Source organism: Passer montanus, unplaced genomic scaffold, assembly GCF_014805655.1.
Source record: "Passer montanus isolate IOZ18808 unplaced genomic scaffold, ASM1480565v1 scaffold45, whole genome shotgun sequence".
Lineage (NCBI taxonomy): Eukaryota > Metazoa > Chordata > Aves > Passeriformes > Passeridae > Passer > Passer montanus.
In genome coordinates, this window is record NW_024369373.1 from 10,301,290 (window position 1) to 10,324,942 (window position 23,653).

Sequence of the window (23,653 nt, forward strand, 5' to 3'; positions counted from 1 at the left end):
CTGGGGTGGCCATCTGCCCCCTGTGAGCTCAGCACTGCAGCCAGGATGGGCTGATGGGGGTACAGCTGCACTGGGGGCCTCACACCCACTGCTGGAGCTCACTGCAGGGGGGAAGGGTGGGCTGGAAGCAGGGCAGTGGCCTGGGGTTTAGCAGCAGTCTAGGCCACAGCTAGCTCTGACACTTGGCAAGTTGGGTTCATTACCAAGTGTCACTGTGTCTCAATGACCTGTTCTCATCCAGCTAGGCTGCCTTTATCCTCTGGTCATTGGGCAGGAAGCTGCTAAAAATACCCTGAAGAGGCAAACTGCCTTGTTCATACTGATGTTAGCAGCTCCCAGGAACTGGAGGAGCTGCAGAGAGCGCCTGGGAGCACCCCCTGTCCCAATGCCACCCTGACTGTGACAGGAGCCCTGTGGTGGTGCTGGACAAGGTGCACCTGAACATACAGAACTCCCAGGGCAGAGCAGGGGCATGAGGGCCTCAGGCAGGACCCATCCCAGAGCTGGTGCCACTGACCCCTGGAGGTACAAGCCGTCTTTTATCTCCTGCCACGGCAGTGCCGGACACAGCAGCCGACATTGTTTCCTCCAAGGCACTGGCTGCAGCCCCTGCAGCATGTGGCCACCCAGGACAATGAGGCAAGTGGCCTGGAAGGAGCACCAGCCCCCCACACCATGTCTCATCCTGTGGGGGACAAACCTCCCTCTCCAAATTGCTGGACAAGAAACAAACTACTGTGTGTCGGGAACTATTTTAACTCCTGAGGAAATCAGGACAGTTGTTGCTACCTTCTGAAATGACTCAGCCCTGCAGTAGCCTCCAGCTGAGAGCTCTGCCAGGTGCAGATGTCTGCAAATGCCAGAAGAGAAATTGTGATGGTTTTCTAAACTTTATATACAAACTTTTGTAAACTTTGTACAAATAAGCAATCTTCTGCAGGTTGTCTTCCCCCTCCCTTTCTTACATAGGAGAGGACCCTGTTCCCTGTTCGCAGCTAAAATTAGGAAAGTGGTAAAAACCTGGCACTGTTGATGTGCAACTTTCAAAATATGAAGGCTAAGGTTTTGAAAAGGCCTGCATTTACTTATTTCCACTGAAAGTGAAGAGAAACTTGGCATTTAGCTTCCCTAAATTCATTGGGAAACCCCAGCCTACATGCCTGTAAGATATGCTGGACACCTCCGGAGCATTTCACAAACTAAAAGCAGAATCATTGATGTAATTGAAACTTCCTGAAGTTTTAGCTGGCCTGCGTATGGGGGCTGCTCAGCTGTTGGTTATTAATGATCACACAGCAAAGAGAAGGCTCATACAAATGTTATGTCTTATTGCTATTGATTGGTTGTAAGGGTATTACTTGACCAGAGTATGGTGAAATTGATTAACTTTATTAATTATTTATTGCGTAGTAACTAGATATTTAATGTATCTGTACAGCTATTGTGTCTCCTCTGCATTTTGATTAACGTTTTCTTCATGCAGAAGAACAAACCCGTGCAGTAAAACATCCTTTGTGACATGAAATCCAGAGGCTGCGCAATGCCGGCCCCCGGCCAGGCCGGCTCCCCTCGGGAGCTGGACCCTGCGCACCGAGCGGCGGAGCCACCGCGGGCCCAGGGCACTTCCAAAGCCGGGGGAAGTGCCCTGGGGGAAGCGGCCGGGGGAGCGATGCCGCTCCGCAGCCTGGGCCGAGGCAGCGGCGCTGTGAGGGGCGGGCAGGCAGTGCTGGAGGGGCACCGGGAGTGCCAAGGCTGGCAGCGCGGGGGAGGCAGCAGCGCCCGCGGCCCGTGCGTGTCGCGGCGGCTCTGGGGGCCGAGCCCGGGGCGCGCTGGCACGAACCGGCGGCCGCAAACCGGCGGCTTTGGGTGGCCTTCGGAGAGGAGCCGTGCCCGGCGGGAGGGCCCGAGCCGCCCCTGCCGCCTCCTCCTCCTCCGCGCCCCCGCTCCGGCCCCCGCCTCGCCCCGCGGCGCCGCTCGCTTTCTCACAGCTCCCGCTGCTTCCCGTTCCTCCCCCGGCTCCCGTTGCTATGCCCCGCCGGGCCGGCCGCCGGCAGGAATTCGTGGCCTGTCCAGCTGCTCCCAGCGTGGCCCCGCGCCCCGGCTGTGCCGCCGAGAGCCCCTCCGAGCTGCTCGCCCGAGCTGGGCACGGCACCAGGGCTGCGGGCTCCCGAACGGGGCAGCGGGCTCCTTTCCCACGGCGCGGCCACACGGAGCTGTGCTTTTTCTCTCGAGAGGACATGTCAGGACCTGACATTCTGTTGTTCCCCGAGTGGCGATGGCTCCCGAGAGTGGCCATCACTTTAGGATCACGTTCCCCCGGGATCTGCGGGCAGGAACACTCAGCCCTGCAGCCGCCACTGAGGCCGCCAGAGCCGGCCTCGCAGCGCCCACCGTGCCCGGCGGCTGCGAGGCGATGTTCGAACTGCCGCGGTGCTCCTGCCGTGCCGTGCCGTGCCGTGCCGTGCCGTGCCGTGCCCTTCCAGCTGGACCCTCATGGCAGTGCCGACCTGGGAAACCCCCTGGCAGTCCACGGGAGTCTGGTCGCCCAGACAGCAGTGGTGGTTGCTCGGAGAAGCGTGCAAGCTTCTGGAGCAGGAGTTTCTCATCTGCTGCCCTCGTGGATGTTTGTGCCCGCCTCTGGGAAATTCCACACACCGGGGCCCTGGGCATTCGGTGCCTGATTGGAGGACACAACAATAGTATTGAGCAACCTAGCAAGATAACCAAATAAACAGCAGTGCAATATTTTAAAGTTGATACTGTTATAAGTATTTTAAGAATTTGCACCGATGCATTTAAAAATGTGCATTAGGATTTAAAAATAAAAGTCTAAAAATAAATATAAACAAATCCAGTTCTCTTAACACCCTATGGCCTCTCCTATTTTGCCCAGCTGGCTGTAAGCCTTATTGCTGATAAGACTTATTCCTTTCTATCTACGAAACGAGTCCTAATAAGAGAAAAATAAACACTGCCAATCGTAGGATTTAAACAGAACATCAATTTGGCTGATAACAGGGAAATATCCTCTGACCGTTCCATAACCCTCTGGAGAGATGAAACTGAGAGAAGTCTGAAGAAACTTATGCACATTCTATAGAAACTACTTGACAAATCTTACTGGATTTAATAGAGAATGAGATCTTTTCCCTGGGTTTTTGGCATCATAATTCAATAGCAATGAGATAATTTTCTATTCAATAATTTCCTATTCAATATTGAAGATGTGACTTTCTTGTGAAGTTTTTTACAGGAATAAAAACTGCATGTTCTCACACTGCCACCTGCTCCCCACCACAAGCTCATCCACATTATCACACCAAATCAGAAGGGGGACCATAAATATCTTAGTATTAAGGAACAAACTTTCTTTAAAATGCCTCTTTCAAAACTGCCTGCAGGTCTGCCTGTGCAGCTGTGGGGTTTGCTAATCAATAGCACCATGCAGTACGTTGTGTCTTTTTGCGTAATTACAGAATGAAAGCAGGCACAGAAAAGAACCAAGTGGAAATGATTAATTTTATAGAATGGGACTTGATTTGTGTTTCAGTTTTCTTTTCTTCGGTTCAGTGGGAAGGAGCTGGAAGAGGAGGTGACAGCAGCAGCTCGGTTGCTTGTCCTCAAGCTGCTTGGTTTGATGTGAAGCCGCTGTTTGGATTTTGCTTTTCTGGGCCTGTGAACAGCTCTGAGGGTACAGAGGCAGCATCACCTGGGACAGGGATGTCGGGCTGAGCTGGGACACTTTGTACTGCAGTTGTGAGCACTGGCTTTGTACCACTACTTGCCAAAGCAGTCAGCGATGGTTTTCATGGCAGAGACAATCTCGAGGGTGAGAAGGTTTTGATGCAAAGCATCTTTACTTGGTGCACACTTTTTAAAGACACTGCAGCAGTAGTAGATGGCTGAGTAATGCTGGCAGGATTGGAAATGTGCTCAAGGACTATTATTTTTGTTTGGTTTATGAGGAAACAGAGGTGAGGAGAGATCACTTCTCCTTGTTATTTTATTGTGAAAATACCAGTGGAGTGGAAGCCTTTGGAAACGTATGAATTTTTAGACAAGCTGTGCCCACCCATGTAAAATGCTTCGAAGAGTCCAGACCCTGGAGACAGGGTGCTCTGTGACGCCCGATAGGAGCCGGTCCAGACGGCAGCTGCCTGGTTGTTTTTGGCAGTCTTTGATACCACATTTTGAGAGTTTCCATGGTGTGGGTGCCGCCAGGTCCAGTTCCCGGGGTGAGTTTGCCCGAGGGCCTCACAACACTTCCTAACCCCTGCTGGGACCGGGCTTAATGGCTGAGAAAATCCACCATCCACCTCGAGAGATGATCCCGGACTAATATGAATGGGACTTTGTGACTGCAAGGTGGAAGGAAAAGTGATGTGCCCACCATTAGCTAGTAACATTGCTAAACCTTTTCTCTGGGTAGAGAAATCTTCTGTCTCTGGAGTGTAATTCTGAACATCTCATAAACATTACACAGATACATGGCACAGACATTTATAATCAGAAAAAGAAACAAGGATGCCTGAATATATGGGGGACATGAATGACTCCTAATTCTGGAGGTCGATCCATAATACCTTAAACAAGTATTCAGAGTCCAAGTGCTAATTATCTGCTAATGGGGTATTTGTTCTCCTTCAGTTATGTAAAAGTACACGGCATTCAACTTAAAGAGTGCACTTAAATGGCTTTGTACTGGTGAAGGAACAGCTTTGAAGGCTGCTGCCGTGCTTTGCCCTGGAGCTCCTGGAACCCCTCGCTGAGCTCCTGGTGCTGCCCTTGCTGAGCCTTTCCTCTCCAGCAGCTTTTTCACTTGTCATTCAAACTACTTTCGTTCTCCATATCTCAACATCATCCTAGTCAGCAATGCTGGCAAAGATGTGAATAAAATTATAAATCCTATATGGTGGCTTTTGCCACCGCTGCTGGCCAGAGCAGTGAAGATGCCTGTTGAGTACAAGGGGAGCTTCCACCCGAGTAACAAAGCCCGGTAAAATGAATGAGCTCTTTGATCGCAACCCTGGGAAGAAAGGGTCTCAGTGGCACAGTGAACTACTCTCACGGGGAAAGAGATGCAGTGACCCATCCTCATTGCAGAAATGCCTTGTCGGAGCTTGCAGAGCTGAGCTGACATCAAGGAGAGGGTGAGGGACAGGGGCCGTGCTGGAGCCAGCAGCTGGAGAACCTGTAACATTCCTCCACTGGCCAGCTCACCCCAGAGCCACCGAGCACCTTCCTACACCAGGGCGTCACCCACTTTGAACTAATTCAAATGAATAATGTATTTTTAATTCTTTATGTCCTTTGAGCAGCAGTACAGACCACGACCAACAGGAATGAAAAGAACACAGAATATGTGGATCACAGAGACTTTTCTCTGAGCTGTGATAAAAATATGGAAACGTGACACTTTCTTATACTAAATATCCTAAGTTATTAAGTAACATTATCACTAAGTTATCATTACAGAAATACTCAAAAGGCAGATGCAGAGCCTGGAAAATTCTTTGTGCTAAAGGTGGTTTTGTCAGGAAGTTCAGATCCTCTGCCTGACTCTCTCACCTAATTGCAACAGAGGCCAAAATGAATAAAAACTTTGCTTGGTCAACTATGGAATACCTGCTTGTATTTGTAGGGCATTGCATGGATCTGAGTCTTTAGCCCTATTACCAGTAACGACTTTTACTGTAACTATGGAGGGGGGCAAGTATATGATTCATCTACAGATGGGTATTTTGTGATATTCAGCTAAATTCAGCTCCAGGGTACGATAGTATTTTTCAAAAAATGTCACTAACTGCACCACTTACTCTATCTTTATTTCAGACTATTGTAACTTCTTTAACTAAAAAAAAAAAAAAAAAATTGATAGAAGTAAGAGCCATACACAACTAAAAAAAGAGTTTGAAATCGCTGTGCTTATTAGAGATGTATGAATACTAATATTGGTACTAATATTGGCACATGCAGCAGGCTCCTAATCTTGTTTGTACTAAAATGTGTTTCACAGTGAAATTTCCCCTTTCATTTTCAATGCCATTGATAACTTCTCAATCACTTTTCACTGTAACTTCCCGAAGTGTGAACTCAGGTGCCCTGCCTGCAGACACACCACCGATCCTTCATGTGAAGCCTTTCCTTTCTGTGCACATCCTCCCTCTGGAGCACCTCAACTTTCTGCTGCTCTGTAGCCCAAATTTAAGGCTATGTCAGTCCTTGCTTATAACTAAAATGTGGGATGCCAGTTATTTATTTATGTAAAGTGTTTAGTCTTTAACTCAAAGGCACCATAGAATCTGGGCTGGTATTGTAATCGGGGCTTTTATTCAGGTTGTCTGATGCGCTGCGGATGCTGCCTGCCTTTGTGTGCTCCAGCCCCATGTTTATCCCGACGCTGCCTTTGTGTTCCCTATTTGACATATTTTACTGTAAATAAAGAGAGACACTGTCTTGCAGCTGTATCCACTGTGACATTTGACTCTCTGCTGAATGATTGCATTGTGCTGTGTGCTTTGAAAACATTATCTCTTTTAAGAAATAATCTAGTCCTTTAATAGTTTCCTGCATGTGCCTGTATTCCTTTGCACATCCAGAGAGCTCAGGTGCTCACCCAGCTCTGTCAAAACAGGCAGAGCAGCTCCTGCCGTGCTGAGGGCTGCTGAGGGTACAAGTGCCTTGGATACCAGGTCTTGGCACTGCTCAGTTCCCATTTTGCCTGGTCTTTTTAGCTGTACGGTCTGATCAGATTGTGCAGTATGGCTTTTTCTGGGGCATGAGCCTTTTGCCACATTTCTTTGATATTATGCAGCATCTCTTAATTAGGTCTATTCATATCATATATTCTTTATTATAGGTTGACTCTTACTGGCTGCTATACAATTATGGTGATCTTCCCTCTGCTCCCTGGTAATGGGTGATCACCCTCTCAGTCTTTTTGTGTGTTGGATACTCCTCTTTTTGACTTCAGAAAGTTTAAATCCTTACTGAGGCTGGCTTTCTCAAAGCAGGACTGATTCATTGTGTGCTTAACTCCCATAGTCCTTGTTTAACATCCCTTTTATGAAGTTTGTATTTTTGCCTTTACACAACTGTGTCATTTTTACTTGCAAATTGATTCTTAAACTCTTTCAAAATATTTCTCTGTATTTAGAAATGTATAGCGGGTTGATCTAAATATTGAATGCAAATAAATCTGTAACTGTAGAGAGGCTGGTAGTCCCACCTGCATTTTCTAGAGAAAGGCCAATCAGTTTCTTATAAGGCTGCCAGGGTGGGACTATCTCAGATGTCACTATTGTTATGGATAACATCTTCCTGGAAGTCATCAAACTTTAAAAATTATGTTTGCTGTGCATGCACGTGGCAGAAGAAAGCAAAGCAAAATGAAATCAACATCTTGAGTTAGCTGGCATGAAAATCAAGTGTATCAGTCTCCCCAGAAAAGGAGCGCAGTGAAACCAGCCCTGGTGTCTTTGAGGAGAAGCATGGCAGTGAGTGGAGGGGCAGGGACCACCATGTCCCCACAGATCAGGGCTCGGTGCCTCCGTGGCAGCCTCGTGGGGCTTGGATGGCGAATCCGACGGAGGAGGTGGCGGATGCCTCCACCAGCAAATCCTGTTTTCAGACAAGCCATGCTGAGCTCGGGGGGCTCCTCTGCGTCTCAGGACTAGTTCCCTCTCACCAGCAGCTGCGTTGTGTGTAGTATAGGATCTGTGTCATGCATAATATAGAACAATGACATTCCCAAAAGGGGTTACAAGCAGAGAATCCGGCATCCAAATTGTCCCAGCGACCTGATGAGACATGGACGTCATTCGGAGCTGCAGGAGGGCTCTTGGTTCTCTCCCGGAGAGAACAGCTCTGCACTCCGGCAGTCTCGGCTTTGTGCTTTTATTAAAATTCCCCAGAATAAAAAGAAAAAGCATCTGTGAGGGAACAAGATTGATAAGAGATTCAAAATATATTTTTATTGCATTCTTAAATTACCATAATTAAATTAAATTATTAAATGTATTTTTATTAAATTAGCACACAGGCTGGTGTCACTTGCTTTAAATATTTTAATAAAGCCTGTGAAGTCTTCCCTTGTTATTAGTGCTCTTGGAATGTGTCTATTTTAATGACAATGTGAGTTTAAGTTCTGGTGTTGGGAAGAGACCCTGGATGGGTGAACTCTGCATTTCTCTGGGGGGCCCAGCAGGGTTATGGGGTTTCTTTGCTCAGGAGTGGCTGTGGGACCACATAAACTCCATGTACCCATATCTGGAGGAGATGCACAAATGATGTGTTGTGACAATAGAGCAGCAAAGCATTTAGGCACATGTTGGAAAACTCTGTGGAGCAGAGATGTACTTACAGAGCAGGGCCTGGAGGAAATCTGTGTATTGCTGGGTTTGAAGATAATAGGGAGGGATGAATTGTGTGTGCTACATTTAAAGACAGATCAATTTTTTCTGTCAAACCTACCTTCCCACTTTCTTTATCACTGGCTATAAACTGGGTATTTCTCAAAAGATGCCACAATGGAAGATGCTGGTTTTAAGGGTGTTGCTGCTTTTGCAACAGCTCTAGAAGTTGAACTACTTTTATGGGAGGGGCTGGGGATGCTCAGACCAGGGCTCCTCACCTTGCTCTGAACAGGGTAGGGCCGTGCAAATAATCTTCTCACTGGCTCTCTGGCAACAGGAAAGGTTAAAAAAAAAATTATAGATTTCCTGATGAATTTAAAAAATTGGGGAAAGTTGGTTCATTTTAATTGTGTGATTTAAAGTTATTTTTAAAAAATGTAGAAAATGTGGGAACAGAGGGCTGGATGGCAAAGGGGCTTGGGGTGGCAATGGGGCTTGGGAATTACTTGCCAAGTGGAATGTGTAAAACTAAGATTGAAATCCCCTCTTTGCTTGATTGCATGGGGATTTGAATTTGGGTCTCTGAACTCCTCTGAGAGTGCCCAACCGCCAGCACATTCTGGGATGAGAATCTGTCCTGCTGAAGCTGTTCTGCTTTGTAAGAATAATTAAATATTCATTGGGCCAGTGAGAGAACAGAAACAAGTTGATAGCCTGGGGATTAAGCCTCTCCAATAAGACAAGGATACAGAAGTAATTCAGTTCCCGATCCAACTCTGATGCTGAATGGATATGAATCTAGGGTCACACTGACCAAATTTACCAGGATCCTGTGTTTTTCACCATATATGTATCACAACTTTCTCCTTGTGAACTTTCCTTATTTCTTTACAGAAACTGCTACCACATTGGTTTATATAGTGGTGAATCTGTGTCAGCTGGAGTTATCCCCATTTTTATTGGAATCAGAATTGGGGCCATGGGCTCTTTAGCAATCCACCCTTGTTCCAGGATGCTTTTTTGAACTCCCAATTTGCTACATAGTGCAGTGGGGGGGAGGAAGTATACCTTGATTATAGGGGCATTACAGGAAACACTTTTTACTGTATGTCCAGTCTGTGGTGGTAATCTGGAATCACACAGTAGGAGGGAACTGTAATGTTATTAACATGACATTAATAAACCCCATTGTTTCTGTCAAACCTTAAGAAAACAGAAAATCAGCACTGAACATCTACAATGTGATGCTGCACTAAGGGAAATTTTTACAGTTCTATACTGAACTCACCTGATTAAATGACAAACTCGTTCCTGAGTTGCTTGGGTTTCTTTTTGTGTGAGGAAAAAAGAAAAAAGGAATATATTTTCCAGATGGAGCTCACTAGCAAGAAAGCAGCGGCTTTAGCCAGCCCCCTGCACCCCGTTTGATGCGAGCCCGCAGGCTGGGCAGAGCTGCGTCCTCTCCACTGCCCTGGGGCCTGGCTTCAGCACCTTCCTCTGCCAGGGCTGCTTTCACAGGATCTCAGCAAAACCCATTCCTTTCACTCAGGACACCTTCTCTTTTCACGTCCAGATATACGACTTGGCTCTCGTGATGGCCCATCATGTGCCGGGCTGAGGATGCTTGGAAAGACAATTCCTAACGCGCTGCTTGGGGCACAGTGAATGAAGTGCTGGATGCACCTTGTTCTTACACAGCAGTTAAGGCTCCGCGAAACGAACAAACCCTGTCTAAATGGGGATGGAGTGTTTCTCTTGAGTAATTTCATTCATAACTTGGCACCAAGTGCTCCGTGGGATGACAAGTTCAGATTTTTCTAGAAGCTGCCTTCCCAGTGGGCAACTCCAGGTCCTGCTAAATTTAACACCTCGGGAGAGGCAGAGCAAAGTAACTCTCCCTCCCAGCTCTGCACAAACAGGGAGCGGAGGGGTGTGTGTGTATGTGTGTGTGTGTGCGTGTTAAAAACCGCCCGCGCCTTTCCCCGCGGCCGCGGAGCCCTTGGCGCTCGGGGGGGATTTCAGTGCCCCCGCCCCGGTGCAGAGCAAGGGCGGCGCGGCCCGGCCCGAGTGCGCGGGGCTGCGCTCGGCGGGCCGGGCACTCAGCGCGGGCTGGGCCGNCCCGACGGGGCGGGGGGGAGGGGGGGCGGCGGCTCCGCGCGGCCGCGAGTCCGGTCCGCGGCGGCGGTCCGCGTTTTGCGGGCGGCCGCTGTATTTCCCGGGCCGTCCATGGCTCGGTGCTGTTGGCTCTCTCTCCGTCTGATCGGCGCAGGCTGCGCGGGGCTCCCTACGGGATCAGAGCGCTCCCCCGCCGGGACTCCACTCCTCACATCCTCCTGCTGGGACTCAGCTACATTTCCAGCCAAGCCTGGCTTTATTATGTGTGTCTGCACTGCAGCCCCAGCAGCAAGATCAGGAGGAGGAAAAGGAGCCAGGACAAAGAAAAGAGAGGGAGGCTGGCGAGAGCTAAAGAAAATAAAAACCCAGGGCAGCAGCGGCAGCAGCGGCAGCAATGAAGGCAGGAGCGGTGCCACCTTCCAGCGAATAACCCATGGAGGCAGCTAGCGGCCCCGGCATCGATGCAAAGAAGCACTTACCTTGTTCCGCGAAGTGCGTGCGTGCAGGGGAAGGCGGCGGCGAGCGCGGCCGGCCGCGGGGAGCCCACCCGCCCGCCCGCCCAGCTCCAGCTCCGCGCCGCGCACGGCCGGCCGCGCCGCGCCGGGGACACGGGGCGGCCGCCCCTCGGCCCCCGCCGCCAGCATAAAAAAGGACTCGTCGCCCTCCCCGGTCAGCGGCGGGGGCGAGCAAGGGAGAGGCAGCCGGGGGCGAGCGGGCAGAGAGGGAGGGAGGGGGCCGAGCGCGGCCGAGGGAGGATTTAGGAAAATCGCAACAAGGTCGCACCCCCGGAGCGCCCCGGATTGCCGGGGCCGGAGCTCCTCGTGGGTTTAGACACTGAGTTTTCGCCGCGCTCCCTCCCCCACCCCGTAGCCAGGGACCCCGCACAGGGCTCTGCTGCTTTTTTTTTTTTTCTCTTTTTTTTTTTTTTTCTCCTTTTAAAAAAAATTATTATTCCGAAAGTGCGAGCCGGACTGATCCGCAGGGCGCCTGCAAACTTTAAAGAGAACAAAAAGGCGGGTGGGGGCGCGGGCCGGGCTCTCTTTGCGTCGGTAGAATTTGCACATCCAAGGGGGGGGGAGGGAAGGAAGGAACAAAAAAAAAACAAAAACAAAAAACAAAAAACCCAAACAAAAAATAAGAAGGAAAAAAAATATTGCAACTGTTGCGCCCGCGATTTTTCTTCTTTTTTCTTTCTTTCTTTTTTTTTTAATTTTTTTTTTCTCCCGGGGGAAGGTGCCCGAGGGGGTGGAAAGAGGAGTTGAACTTGCCGCATTGCAACAGGCGAAAGAAGTGAGAAAATCAAATAATCGATCCCGCTGCTGCCGCTTCGCCTCGCAAAGTTTGGAGGTGCGGGGGGCGGGGGGGCGAGAGAGAAGGCAGGGAGAGGAAGAGAAGGAAGGGACAGGAGGAAGACGAGGAGGAGGAGGACGAGCCGCGGCGCCCGGACATGTCCAGGAGGAAGCAAGCCAAGCCCCGCTCGGTGAAAGGTAAGGCATCCTCCGTCGGCCCCCGCCGCCGCCGCCGCCCGGCCCCGGGCAGCCGCCTCCGCCGCCGCGACGCGGCCAATCAGGGCCGGGGCCCGGCTTGGCGGGGATTGCGAATCCCCCCCCGGTACGGGCTGCTGGTGGCGGAGACCCCCCCGGAACCGACGGCGTGTCCCTGCGCAGGGCATCCGCCCGCCCGCCGTCCGTCCCGGGGTTGTGTGGGCAGCGCGGGGCCGGCCGAGGCTGGCCGGCGACACGTGTCGCGATAATTGATGAAAGGAGCCGGTGGCATCGTTGAGGCGGGGAGGGAGGAAAGTTTCGCGGTGATGCTCGGTTGCGGTGGCGCATCGGCGGGCCGAGGAAGGGAGGAATGAGCTCACTCGTGTTTTAGCCAGTTAGCCCGAAATTAATGTTCCTTTATGATTGGGAATAGTAGCGCCGTCTGTTTGCTCCTTCTGTCCAATGCGCGTAAGGGTGGTGAAAGAAGGGGAGAATTAAACCCGATTTGATAGGTAGGGGTTAAGAATTTGCTTGGGCTTGAAGAAACAATGGCCAAATTTAGTAACGGCTTTATGAGTAAAGGTTAGACATTAAACTATGCGTATTTTTCTCCGTGCCCAGCGAAGCGGTGTTTAAAACCTCCTGTTTACCTCCGTAAGAAAACAGCTGCTGGAGAAACGTAAAGGGAGGGCCGGGACCGGCCCCGCGCCGCACTGCACGCATTGCCAGCTTTTTGACTTTTAAGTGAATGGGTGCGAGAGAGAAAGCGTGATTCCCGAAGCCTTTCGCTCCCAGCCACGAGGAGGTTAGCTGATGTAGGGGAAGGTTTTATTGTCCTCTGCACAAAGCAGAAGTCGCAAACTCAGTGGACCGGTGGCTTTGTTGTAGAAGCACAAAAGGATCAGAACTTTGGATGCCCAGAAGATGAAACAAAAAGTCCAAAGATTTTGTAATTAAATAACTCGTAAGTGAACAAAATTAGTGTGCAGTTAATCGACCCGCTAAAGAACAAATTGCACCCCCTTTCCAGGGCCATTTTATATTATTTGTGAAATCCATTCTTTAATAGATGATTGCAGTGTAAGTTGTATGTGCTTCAGATGTTTATCAAGTTTTTGTAAAGTCGGTCCTTATCTTTGTACAACTCTCTTAATAATTTTTCCCCAAACTAAGAGCACCTTTTAGCATTGTGCTGTGGGGCAGGTTTGCAGCGTGGCGTTGTGACCCTCCGCAATCCCGGACAATCTGCTAAAGGAGCTGCTTCAGTAATTGGTAGATGAATGTTACAGTCTCTGGGCAGAAGAAAGGGCAGAGATAGAACTATTTCTAGGGGATGCTCTGAAATACATTGTTTGAAACGAAAAGAATCGCAGTTTGAGAGCAGTGGAGCAGGCCTTGGGTCACGACTTCTCTCAGATGAAGGGATCACATTTAGTGGCCAGGCCTCTGGAGTTTAAAATATTTTCCTGTGCTAAAGTGGCACATTTAACATTCAGGAAATAGTTCTGTGCCAGTGCAAACAGTGTTTACTCTAGAAGCTCAGTTAGTAAACCTTGACGTCTTGTGACATACAATGTTAGATATTTACCATTAATTACTCTTTTGTTTTCTTCTTCATTACTTTTAGGCTTCAATAGCTCTTGCAAGTGGTTGATACTTTATAATGAAATTTTCACTCTAATTCTGATACAGAACTGATCACTATTTATATGATCACTTTTTATGAATTAAAGTAGGTAGCTTACTGGCAAGTCATAGCTGAGAAACATTATCCCTGTAATGCAGAAAAATCTAGAAGGTCTTTGCAATAGTGAGCTGGGTGAAGCTGAGTTTTTAAAGATTATAAATATTTCTGAGGTCTCTAGGCACAAAAAAATGTTTCCAGCTTCAGCAAAAACTGGATGTAAATTACAGGTCTTAGTTTGAGCTGCCTAACGGGGAGTCTAAGAATGAGCTGAATCTGGGTGAAATTCTGGATAATAGGAGGCAGCTCATATGTGTATGTAGGATAAAGAAATTCTTCATTTCTTTCTATTCACCCATATCTTCTGCTTGTAAAAAGTCCGTTGTATACATTTTGTGGTCTAGGGAGCTGGCAACCCAGTAGATTGCCACAGTACACGTTTCCATGGAAATAATTGAGATGTAATAAATAAAGGCACTCTGAGGTCATAGGTTTCCCAATTCAACTGAGAAGAAAACAAGCATAAATTACGTGGATATATGTGTGGCATTTAGTACTTAAAATAATTTAACATTTTTCTCTTTTCCATCTTTTATTTCACTTTGTATAGCAGCTTTGCTATTTATTAACCACTACAAGATTTGTGTATCCTTTTTCATTCAGAAAGATTATGCACTAAAATAGGATCAGTCTGTGCCTGTGATGAAAGGGATTATTCTGCATGCAAAAAGCAAGTTGCCTGCTCTTTAAGTGGGAGCAATGCTGACTTTAAAGAAGTGATTGACTTTGACAGAAGTATCGCATGTTGACAAGTCTTAGATGCGCTTATTGCAAATGAAGTGATAGCGAACCCAAAGTGGATGCCAGCACAGCTGCAGGTCAGGTGGCCCCTGTGCTGTATTGTGAGGTCTCAGGTTCAGCCTGGCAGAAACTTAGAGTAATTCCTGCAGCTGTAACTCCAGCAGTAGCCCTGGGCTTCCCCCTGACATGGGATTTATGATTTGCAATACAATTCACTGATTTGTTTTGACCATTAGTTTGTGCAAACTTGAAGATACTAACCTTATAGCTGGTGGTTGGGGACAATGCTGGCTTAAAGGAAGGTGGTTTCACATCAGTGAGAATGGAATGAAAGTGTGAGTATTGAGTCTCTGCTGGTTTACAAAATAAACACTTAGGGGACAGTGTGGTGGTAGCAGTGATGGAGTGAAATACTTTCTGAAGCTTTGCTTCACATCACAGATGAAGCCCATGAAAGTAATTTGCCTCAGCACAGACTCTTGCCCTGTTGCCAGTAACCTCAGCTGCTGAGAGCTTTCTCAGTTCTCGCTAAGGAAGAGTTATACCTTGCTCGGTGTTGTTAAAACCACGTGGACCTGAACCCCAGAACATAACACAGCTGTCAGTGTCAAAGCACTCTGTCTTGTCCCCCATTGGAGCTGATGGGCACTGATATTAGCACCGGTGTCCTTAAAAGTTTGTTTGGTGCTGGCTGCTGCAGTGGGGGGCACCCAGTCCACTCCGGGGGCTGAGGAGGGCAGGTCTTCCTTCCTCCCCTTGGTCAAAATGCAGCTTCTCATGCTTGGAGGTGGTTCTGGGTGGTGCCGTGCTGAGATGTGGGTAACAGCAGCCCGTGGATTTCCAGTCCCATGTAATGGTAATTGAGGCATTACTGGACTGCTCTTTGTGGGACTGGGCTCACACTGGCACAAGGTTTTAAGCATCAGATGCACTTTGGCTGCTGAATTTGACAGTTCTGCAAATTGCTGTCAGCTTGCGGGGGTATTTTGTGCATAAACGTGCTAGTTGGTAATCAAAATGTTTTGCAAAAGAATGCGCTAATTAACTCTAGATTTGTTATCCTACTTGAAGTTGCAGAATTGCTGTCATATTTTTTTGCTTTCTGTTGGCAAAAAATGCTGATAGAAACTTTTGATTCACACCCTACCTGCCTCATTTGTGTCAGTCAAGAAGAGAAAAGGGGGGTTGCTCATTACTTCGTTATCTGCAAAGTAAATAAAAATACTTCAACCATTTGCTGAGTTCCAATTAGTTGATTGCTATGAATGATCTTCTTTAAAGGAATGCTGTTTTACCTATCTGCTCATACAAAGGTTTGATTTTGAATGTCTTGTGAAAAGGATTCTCTTTGTCTTGATTGATGTCAAGAATAAAAGCATGATGGTAATATCCCTTTGAAAGCTATTGTATTGTCAGCTCTGGCTGACAGCAGGAGGCCCTCCTAGTGCTATAGATTAGCGCTGTGAAAACACTGACATTTTCTTTGTTATATTGCTGTTGTTCTGCTTGCAAAGTCAATTATACAATGTTGGAGCTCAGTTACAGAGTTGACTGTGGAAGTAACAATGTCTTTCATACTTGTCTTAAAGATATAATTTTCCTTTTTTCCCAGTTGATAAAGAAGAACCTGAAGGTACTGGAACAGTACATTCTACAAATTAAATTTTGACAAGTATAATCATAATTGCCAAATACAAGAGACTTGTGCGATTATCCTTTAATTTTACAGTTCATTCAAGTTTCGGTGGAATTTTATTGATACAGTGAAAGCAGCAGCTAAAATTGATAAAACTCATATCAAATAAGATTACGCTCTTGATTGTTCTTTATCAAGTGTAGCTTTTGGGGGATTAGGAATAATTGGAGATGTTGGTGTTTCATTGTGGGGCTGGTGCCCTGAGAGTGTTTGAATCCATGCAGTATTCCGAGCACTGCCTTCAGGGATTAGCCTGCAGTTTTTAATTTTTGCCTGTGTATTTTGCTACAAGCCTAGCAGCGTTCTCCTCTGAACTCCACAAGTCCCATTTTCCTGCCTTGCTCTCCCTCTGGTATGCTCTCCTGGACGGGATCTGGGTGGTATTTAACTGGTTTTACTGATTGAAACTCCTGCCTGTGTGCAAACACCTTTTAATTGCGGCCTGTTCCCATTGGTCTCAGGGAATATAACGAATAAACATGGCCAAAAATTGAAAAGAGTGGGAAAGGTAACACAAAACATTTAAATATAAATTGGAAGAAAATAGAAATCTCATATTTTTAGTGATGCTATGTCTAAAGCCATTGAAGAACAACTACCATTGTACAGCTCTTGGAGAATTCTTCCTGTGTTTTTCTTCAAAAATATTTGTGTACAATCAGTGCAAGTTAAAGAACATCATTCACTGCTGAATTGCTTCAGATGACACATGCAAAAAAAATAATCAGAGACGTCTTGTAGGACGTTAATTGTAGGATTTCTAAATTACTATTATAAACTAATAGAGTAACAAAAGATTCTACAGTTACCAGTAATTTGTCAGGATTTATTTTGTTTTTCTTCAATAATTGAAAATTAATGTCTTGAAGTGAAAGCAGATGTTCATGCCATCCTCTGAATTGGATATAAAAATGATGTTTTGTAGATGCGTTAAGCTTGTGTAAATACAGATTGTCTTATCATAGATGTGGCTTTGGCTTGGTTTTATCTATTGTTTGGTGCCAAATTAACTTTTAGGTTAAACGTGGGTAAGTGGTTTAAGCTTGGTGAAATTAACTAAATTGAGTACTTGTAGGTGGTACCCAGTGATCAATTACTACAGTAAACATTTAAAAAACTCTGCCTCACCTGCTGGCTTTGTGAATGATGAGACTTTATCATACTGTAGAATTAATATTTACTTCTATTTGATAGGTGCACTTGTAATTGTTTACTTGGCTATTTTTATTGAATTGGTTAATTTTTATCTTGCTTTCCATTTCCAATTTGTGAAATCAGTTTTAGATGATTACACCGTTTGAAAAATGCAAACCACTTTTTTTTTAAAAAAAGAAATAATTTCTTGGTCTCATGGATCGTATATGTTATAATATTCTCTTACACAAAAGATTATTAATTACCTACAATAATTGAACTGTTATAAAATGCCTATATCAGGTCCTCATCACTCCATCAATGTTCTCCGTAAATGCCTCTGAAAAAGCGTGGCTATTATATTCCCTTGTATCCTAGTAAATGTGCTGGAGAAATGAAATACTACTCATATAAAACCTATTAGAGACTCCTGCTAAATCTTGACTGACAAATGGTGGTGGAGGGGAGGGCCTGGCTCTGGTGCATGCGTTGGTGGACATGGACTTGGCGAATGCAGGTGGGAGCTGGAGCCAAGTGAGGACCAGCCTGAACTCTGGGTGCATTTATTCCACGTTTTAGAGCCCAGAAGTGGATTCTCATGCATTTTCTTTCCTGATGTCCATTAGTAAATGGAGAGAAGCTAGTTCCTTTTTCTCTTAGACAAATAAGGTGATGGGAGTTTTAAGTACTACATCTTCTTGACAACACCTAGATGTGCATATATGTGCAGCAGTGAATTATGGTGGCTTGTTGGAGTCACATTATTCTGGGGAGTAGAAGGATGTGCAGGGACTAAATGGTCTCTTGTGACATTTCCAGCTACAGAAGGCTCAGGCTTCAACCTCTTGCAATGGCTTGTTTTCAAAAATGTAAACAAAGGGACCCGATGGTGTTGGAAACTGGGTGCTGCCATTTGGAACGGGCTCACAGATGTCCCTGTGGTACCATGGGTTGGTGGATGGCATTACCTTTCCACAGAATGACTTACTTCAGGCAGCACTGCAATACCCATCTGAATCTAGCCATAAGTACCTTCATTATATTGTTTGCACTTGCTTAGAAAGAAAACCTTTTCCTTTCTAGCCACAGATTAGGCAACAGAAAGACCAATTTGTAGAGCTTGTAAATGCCACTTGTTAATCATATGCAGTACAATTATTAATTTTTTCCCTCTTCCCCCTTGGATGTATTAAGTCAACTTTTTAGCTTTTTTATGTAATTGAAATTTGCCCTTTTGTTACCTGGGCATGAATTATTTTTGAAATGTTGTCATTACCCGCCCTGCTGTGAGGTTTATCTCTTCTGTTCATCCTAATTAAATAAAACATACTGTTGTTCGCTGGTCTCGTGTTGAACTGAATTACCTGCCTGAAGGCTCGCTGGTGTCGGGCTCGCTTCTTGTTGCAGCAGCAGCCGTTGACTAACACATTTACTTTTAGATTTTCATTTCAAAGGGCTCAGTTTGTGCAGTGTGACAGGTGAATGGTGAATGCTTTACAGGACTTTCAAGAGCTGAACAAACAGTAAAGGACTTATTGCTACTGCAGCCTGGCAAGTACAAATGTAAGGCAGCCTTTGTGGCAGAGAAGTGTTTCCTTTGCTGCATAGAGGCCACTCAGGAGACCTGAAGGGCTCACTTGGGTATGCTGGGGGTGAAATAATCTCAGTCGTGATCTCATTTAAACCCACCCTACCTGTGTGTTCTCCTGGGCAATTTCTAGTAGGGTTGATCTCGTCTCTCTTTGTAGCATCACCCGCAGTCATGTTCTCCTTGAGTCTGGCACTGATAACGAAGGCTGCTTCAGAAGTGTAACAGTTGGAGTTTCTTTACACAGAAGTTATTTCTAGTTGATATTAGAGAACGTAAACAATGCATTCAGGTTTTAAAGCGAAGCAGAGGGAAAGATCCCTGCTTGTAGAGAAACAGTTTGTTTAAGCCTCTGATAGCACTGCAGAAAATGCGTTGCTCACTTGTGAAATCCTGTTATGAGTAAAAGTACAAGAATTAACAAGTCGCTGTACTCTGGTCTCTGTTGGCTCCTGCTGGGCTCTGGAGGTTTGGTCAAATGTGGCCTAATTCTGCTTTCCAAATATTAAAAAAAATTACACAGAGGGCAAAAAGACAAGTTCTTAATATGCATATCCTGGGAAAATCCTAAACCAGTATTTTTACCCCCTCCAGTCCCAAGGCTAATCAAAATTCCTTTGTTTCCACATCTACCATTAAAATATATGCCTCCCTTGGTTGCCTGCTGACTGTACAAGTTTAACCACTCAATCGATTGGACTCACAAAAGCTGTTACTGGCTTTACGTAGTATTTGCCTACAGGTAATTTAGAGATTGGGTAAGGGTCTAGGCATCCTTCACCAGGTACTTAAATCTGCAGCTCTGTTCATTTCTTGATGATCCTCACTGGGCTGAGATGAGGTTTTTCTGGGTTATTACTGGGGCAGGTTAGCCAAGCTTCCACCTGCTGAATGCTGGAACTTGCTTCACGTGGTGGGCAGCTGAGTGGCAATGAGGATAAGAAGTCTGTTAGTGAAGACACACTTGCCATGTGCTTTAAAAAGGCAGTGGTGCAATACAGAGGTGGAGTACTTTGCTGGGGGTGCATCTGGTTATGCCCCCCTTTGACAGCACCTGGAGCTGGGTTGTATGTTTAAGGGTAAGCCTAAGCTCTCTGAGTAGCTTTGTTAATTGAGGTTTGTGTTGGAAGACCGAGTAGGCTGTCAGCTGTAGGGTGAAGGCTCTTGTTTTTGTGGTAGTGTTTCTTACAGGCCTTGGTGGGTGTTGGATTTTAGTCTCATTCTTTACACTGCAATTGAAAGAGAGGAGCAGCAAGGAGATTTGATGGGAATGGTCATTCACGATCTAATGCTGGAGAGAGACTGTCTCTTGCTCCTTCTGCTGACTCTGAAGTTGCTGCTGGGAGGATTTCCAGGGGACCACTGGGAAGGTTCAGGGTGCAGAAGATGCAGCAGGGCTGTGGGAGCTCCTAGATGGCACTGGGGAAACCCAAGAGACCTGGGTTGTGTTTAACATCTGTCACTGCAAGCAGGTACAGATTTACATGAGAGAAAGTGACTGTGATTCTGCATTCTTTCAATTTCATGTCTGAAAAAATGGAAAACTAAAAGGAGGTTGAGAAAAAACATGGTAGGAGGCTGAACTTCATACTTTGGGAAATGGACATACTAAATAGAGAGACATAAAATAGGGAAAATAGGAAATCAGTTGCTGCAGTTTGAGTATGGAGGGTGCTTAATGATTAGATGCATAGCTTTGGCACGGAGGTTGGCTTACCTGGAGCTGTATCTATATTATTTTTAATTTTAAATCCAAAGACTGAGAGGAGGAAGAGATCTGAAAAGTGACTCTAGCTCCATGGAAAAGTGTGTGATTATGAATAAGCAGAAAAAAACCACTAGACATGCAAATGACCTAAACAAAATAGCTTTTCTGCTCTTATTAGATAGTGACAGCACCTTCCTGCCTGGAGGAGTGCATTTGTTGTGCTATATAGTTATTTTCTGTTTAATATAGAGACATTTGAGGACAAGTGTGATTGCACTCATCAGTTCTTGGTGTTTCAACTATTCTAGGATCACGGCAGTATCTGAACTTGGCCTGTGAGGACTCACAATTATTCAGGGTTTTGTACAGAAGGGGAGATCTGGTTGGTAACTGGAAAAGTAGGCTTTCAACACTTACTGTGTGAGTGTACACAAATACATAGCGTATAAAACGTGTATTTGTGTGTAAGTGAAAGAGAAAGCTTAGAAGAATAGGCAATATCTTTTGTTGGGTCAACTAAAATGATTGCAGAATGTAAGGAAGTTTTTCTGGTATACAAGCCTGCTTGCTGTGCTGAAAAAAGCAGCAGCATTCTGGCTATATTGCTTGATAGGTAAATGTAGCTTTGTTTTAATTTACTTATTAAAGCTATTACTCAGATTTCTGTTGCTTCATTAGATTACTCACATGAGTAAAGAGATACTGGATTACATAGTAATGCCAAGCTTGTGTATTATTTATTGCTGAATTCTGTTGATGCATTTTGGTTGGGTAATTTGTTCATGGCCTCCTTTATTTCTAGGAAAATGGCACGCCTTGCCCTTCATAATTTCTTTGCTTTTACTGACCAGACTGTTCCCCCAGAGGGCATGTGGGATGTGGCAGAGTACTGAAAATACTGGAGTGGGGAAGTAGAGAAGGAGGGCCGTGTGTGACTTGCACCTTATTTATGTTTATACTAGAATTACATAGAAAAAAATGGTGTGTTTCTGGCAGGGATACTTTGTGGGGAATGTAGTAGGCAACACTGGCTGCCAAAGTTGTTGCCTGAAAGATTTTTTTTTTTCTTTTTTTTAAAGATGAAGTACTTTGGTCTGATTCTGAGCATACTTGAGGAGTATGGTACAATGCATTATGAGCTGTTTTAAAATGAAACGCCGAGTGCTTGTCTTTGGCTCTTGAGTCTTGCCCAATGCTTGTATATGAGTCCATTGACCTGATTCCTGCAATTTCAAGGGTGTTTTTTATCATAGATAAGTGATATTTGTTTTAAAACTCCAATTTGATTTATTTTGATTACTATTTTTGATCTCAAACACTTAACAGAGAGCTTCTTTTTTCATTCTTCTCAATAGAAATAAATCCAGTAATAAGCCTGAACGTGAAGGTGAGGGTCTGAAACCCCCCACCCCTGAGAGATGCTTGGCAGAGGCGTGGTGTGCCTGGCTGCAGTGCCCCGAGGGTGCTGTGGAGGGGGAGCTGCCGGCCCTGCCTGCAGAGCTGCCAGGCTGCACCACCGGCTGTCCCTGGCTGCAGCAGGAGCTGCTGCTCAGGGGCCTGGGGCACAAACCCCCTGCAGTTGGCAGAAGGATGCTGTGTTGGTGGTGGGGCTGTTGGTGTTATGCAGGCAGATTGCTCACAAATGGGGTTTGCTGGCTGCTCTGACATGCACCAGGAATTCTCCCAAAGACAAAATGCATATTTTCATAAAGAGGTATCAGAGTTATGATTTTTCCCCTTGCCAGTGGGTGTGTATTCAAAATGTGGCTCCAAAGAAAGTGCATAGAAAAATGAGCTTTTAATTTGTCACCTGCTGCTGTACCACCCTGTCCTCCTTGAGATGCCAAGTTGTAAATGAGGTTTTTGTATCCCCACACACGGCCATCCAAGAAATGTTCTCTCTGTTGTAGCAGTCAATGACACAGCTGAAGACATCAGACTTAAAACCTGCTGCTGTCTGATTGGTATGAGCAAAGCCAATGTGGTGCAAAACTTGAGCAAACAAAAAGGCAGGTAGAGAAATTGCTGTCTTCAGTGGCTTTGGAGGCCCTGGCTGCCTCCAGAGCAGGGGCTGCTAAAACCTTTCTGTCCCACAGTGTTAAGGTAAAAAGAAGCAAAATTGTTTGTTTATGCTGCCCCTCAGAGTGCTTTTGGAAAACTCCCTTCAAATGAACCTTAGAAAATGCAATATTGTTTCTGCAGGTCTTATTTGGGAGAATAGTGTCTTGCCTGGCTGCATGTGGTCTCTTCCACCCTGCCTGCTTGTCCAAGCACTGGGGGTGGTGTACATGCCAGCTGCAAATTCTTGTCTCCTAGCAAACCTCAAACCACCTAATAAAAACATTGCTTGAGTTAGCCACCAAGAACTTGATTTTTAATTTATGCACAGAGGATGATAATTTCAAGGAAAAATAGCCCAACTGTGGGACAGGCTGGGAAATTGCCACGGTGATTCCTACATATTTGTAGCCTAAGAAAATGTCAGTGAAGTCCCTCTATCAGCTTTATTTCCCTTCCTATAGCATCTGTCCCACTGTGGAGCTTGGGAAGCTTGAGAGAGAATATTTCAGGTAGGATTTCTTCCCCAGGTTGCAGCCTCTTTGTTTTCCCTCCTTTGAATCTTTGCTGGGTTTGCTCCTTGCAGTCAGGGAGAACATGACCAAAACCCTGGAGGTGCCTGCAGGGGAGGATGGGGCAGGGCAGGCCTGCCTGCTGAGTAGTGAGCCCAGAGTCCAGCCACTGCTCAGCCCATGGTGGGAGCTGCTGAGGCCCTGGCAGGGAGGGGATATGGCAATCCTGCTTTTTTGGGAAGCTGAAGGCAGTTGGCGCCTTTATTAGAGGGAATTTATCTGCTTCTCTGTCCTTCTTACTGTCTGTTGCTGGCTTGACTTGATTTTCTTTTATTGGCACATCCCAATAAGTTTCCTTCTGAAGATTTTCTTGATTTGATGTTGCGATGTTGGAAAAAACACACACCAGCCCCTGGATTAAATACAGTCTGCAAATTGGCATATGTTAAACACTGCTCTGGAAGGAGCATGGAGATGATCCCTGGTTGGTTTGAGGCTGCCATTACCTTGCACTCAGCC

The 23,653-nt window shown here is 46.1% G+C and overlaps 2 protein-coding genes across 4 annotated transcripts in view; one reads left to right on the top strand and one right to left on the bottom strand.

The window, feature by feature from the left end:
• Nucleotides 1–1,438: 1,438 nt before the first annotated feature.
• LOC120508171 (zinc finger X-linked protein ZXDB-like) lies at nucleotides 1,439–11,007 on the bottom strand. The gene is made up of 2 exons (XM_039721550.1): nucleotides 10,949–11,007; nucleotides 1,439–2,677 (listed from the first exon to the last, which is right to left on the bottom strand). Exon 2 carries the CDS (start codon nucleotides 2,294–2,296, stop codon nucleotides 1,439–1,441), a length of 858 nt encoding a protein of 285 aa, XP_039577484.1. The 5' UTR covers nucleotides 2,297–2,677; nucleotides 10,949–11,007.
• The window catches only part of ZNF423 (zinc finger protein 423), a 226,971-nt gene continuing 214,319 nt past the window's right edge, over nucleotides 11,002–23,653 (top strand). For 2 of the 3 annotated variants that reach the window (XM_039721421.1, XM_039721422.1), the window contains exon 1: nucleotides 11,160–11,956. In XM_039721421.1, coding sequence (XP_039577355.1) covers nucleotides 11,917–11,956 — 40 coding nt within the window. In that variant the 5' untranslated portion in view covers nucleotides 11,160–11,916. Of the gene's footprint in view, nucleotides 11,139–11,159; nucleotides 11,957–23,653 lie in introns of those variants that run through there. The other variant, XM_039721420.1, reaches the window with a different exon arrangement.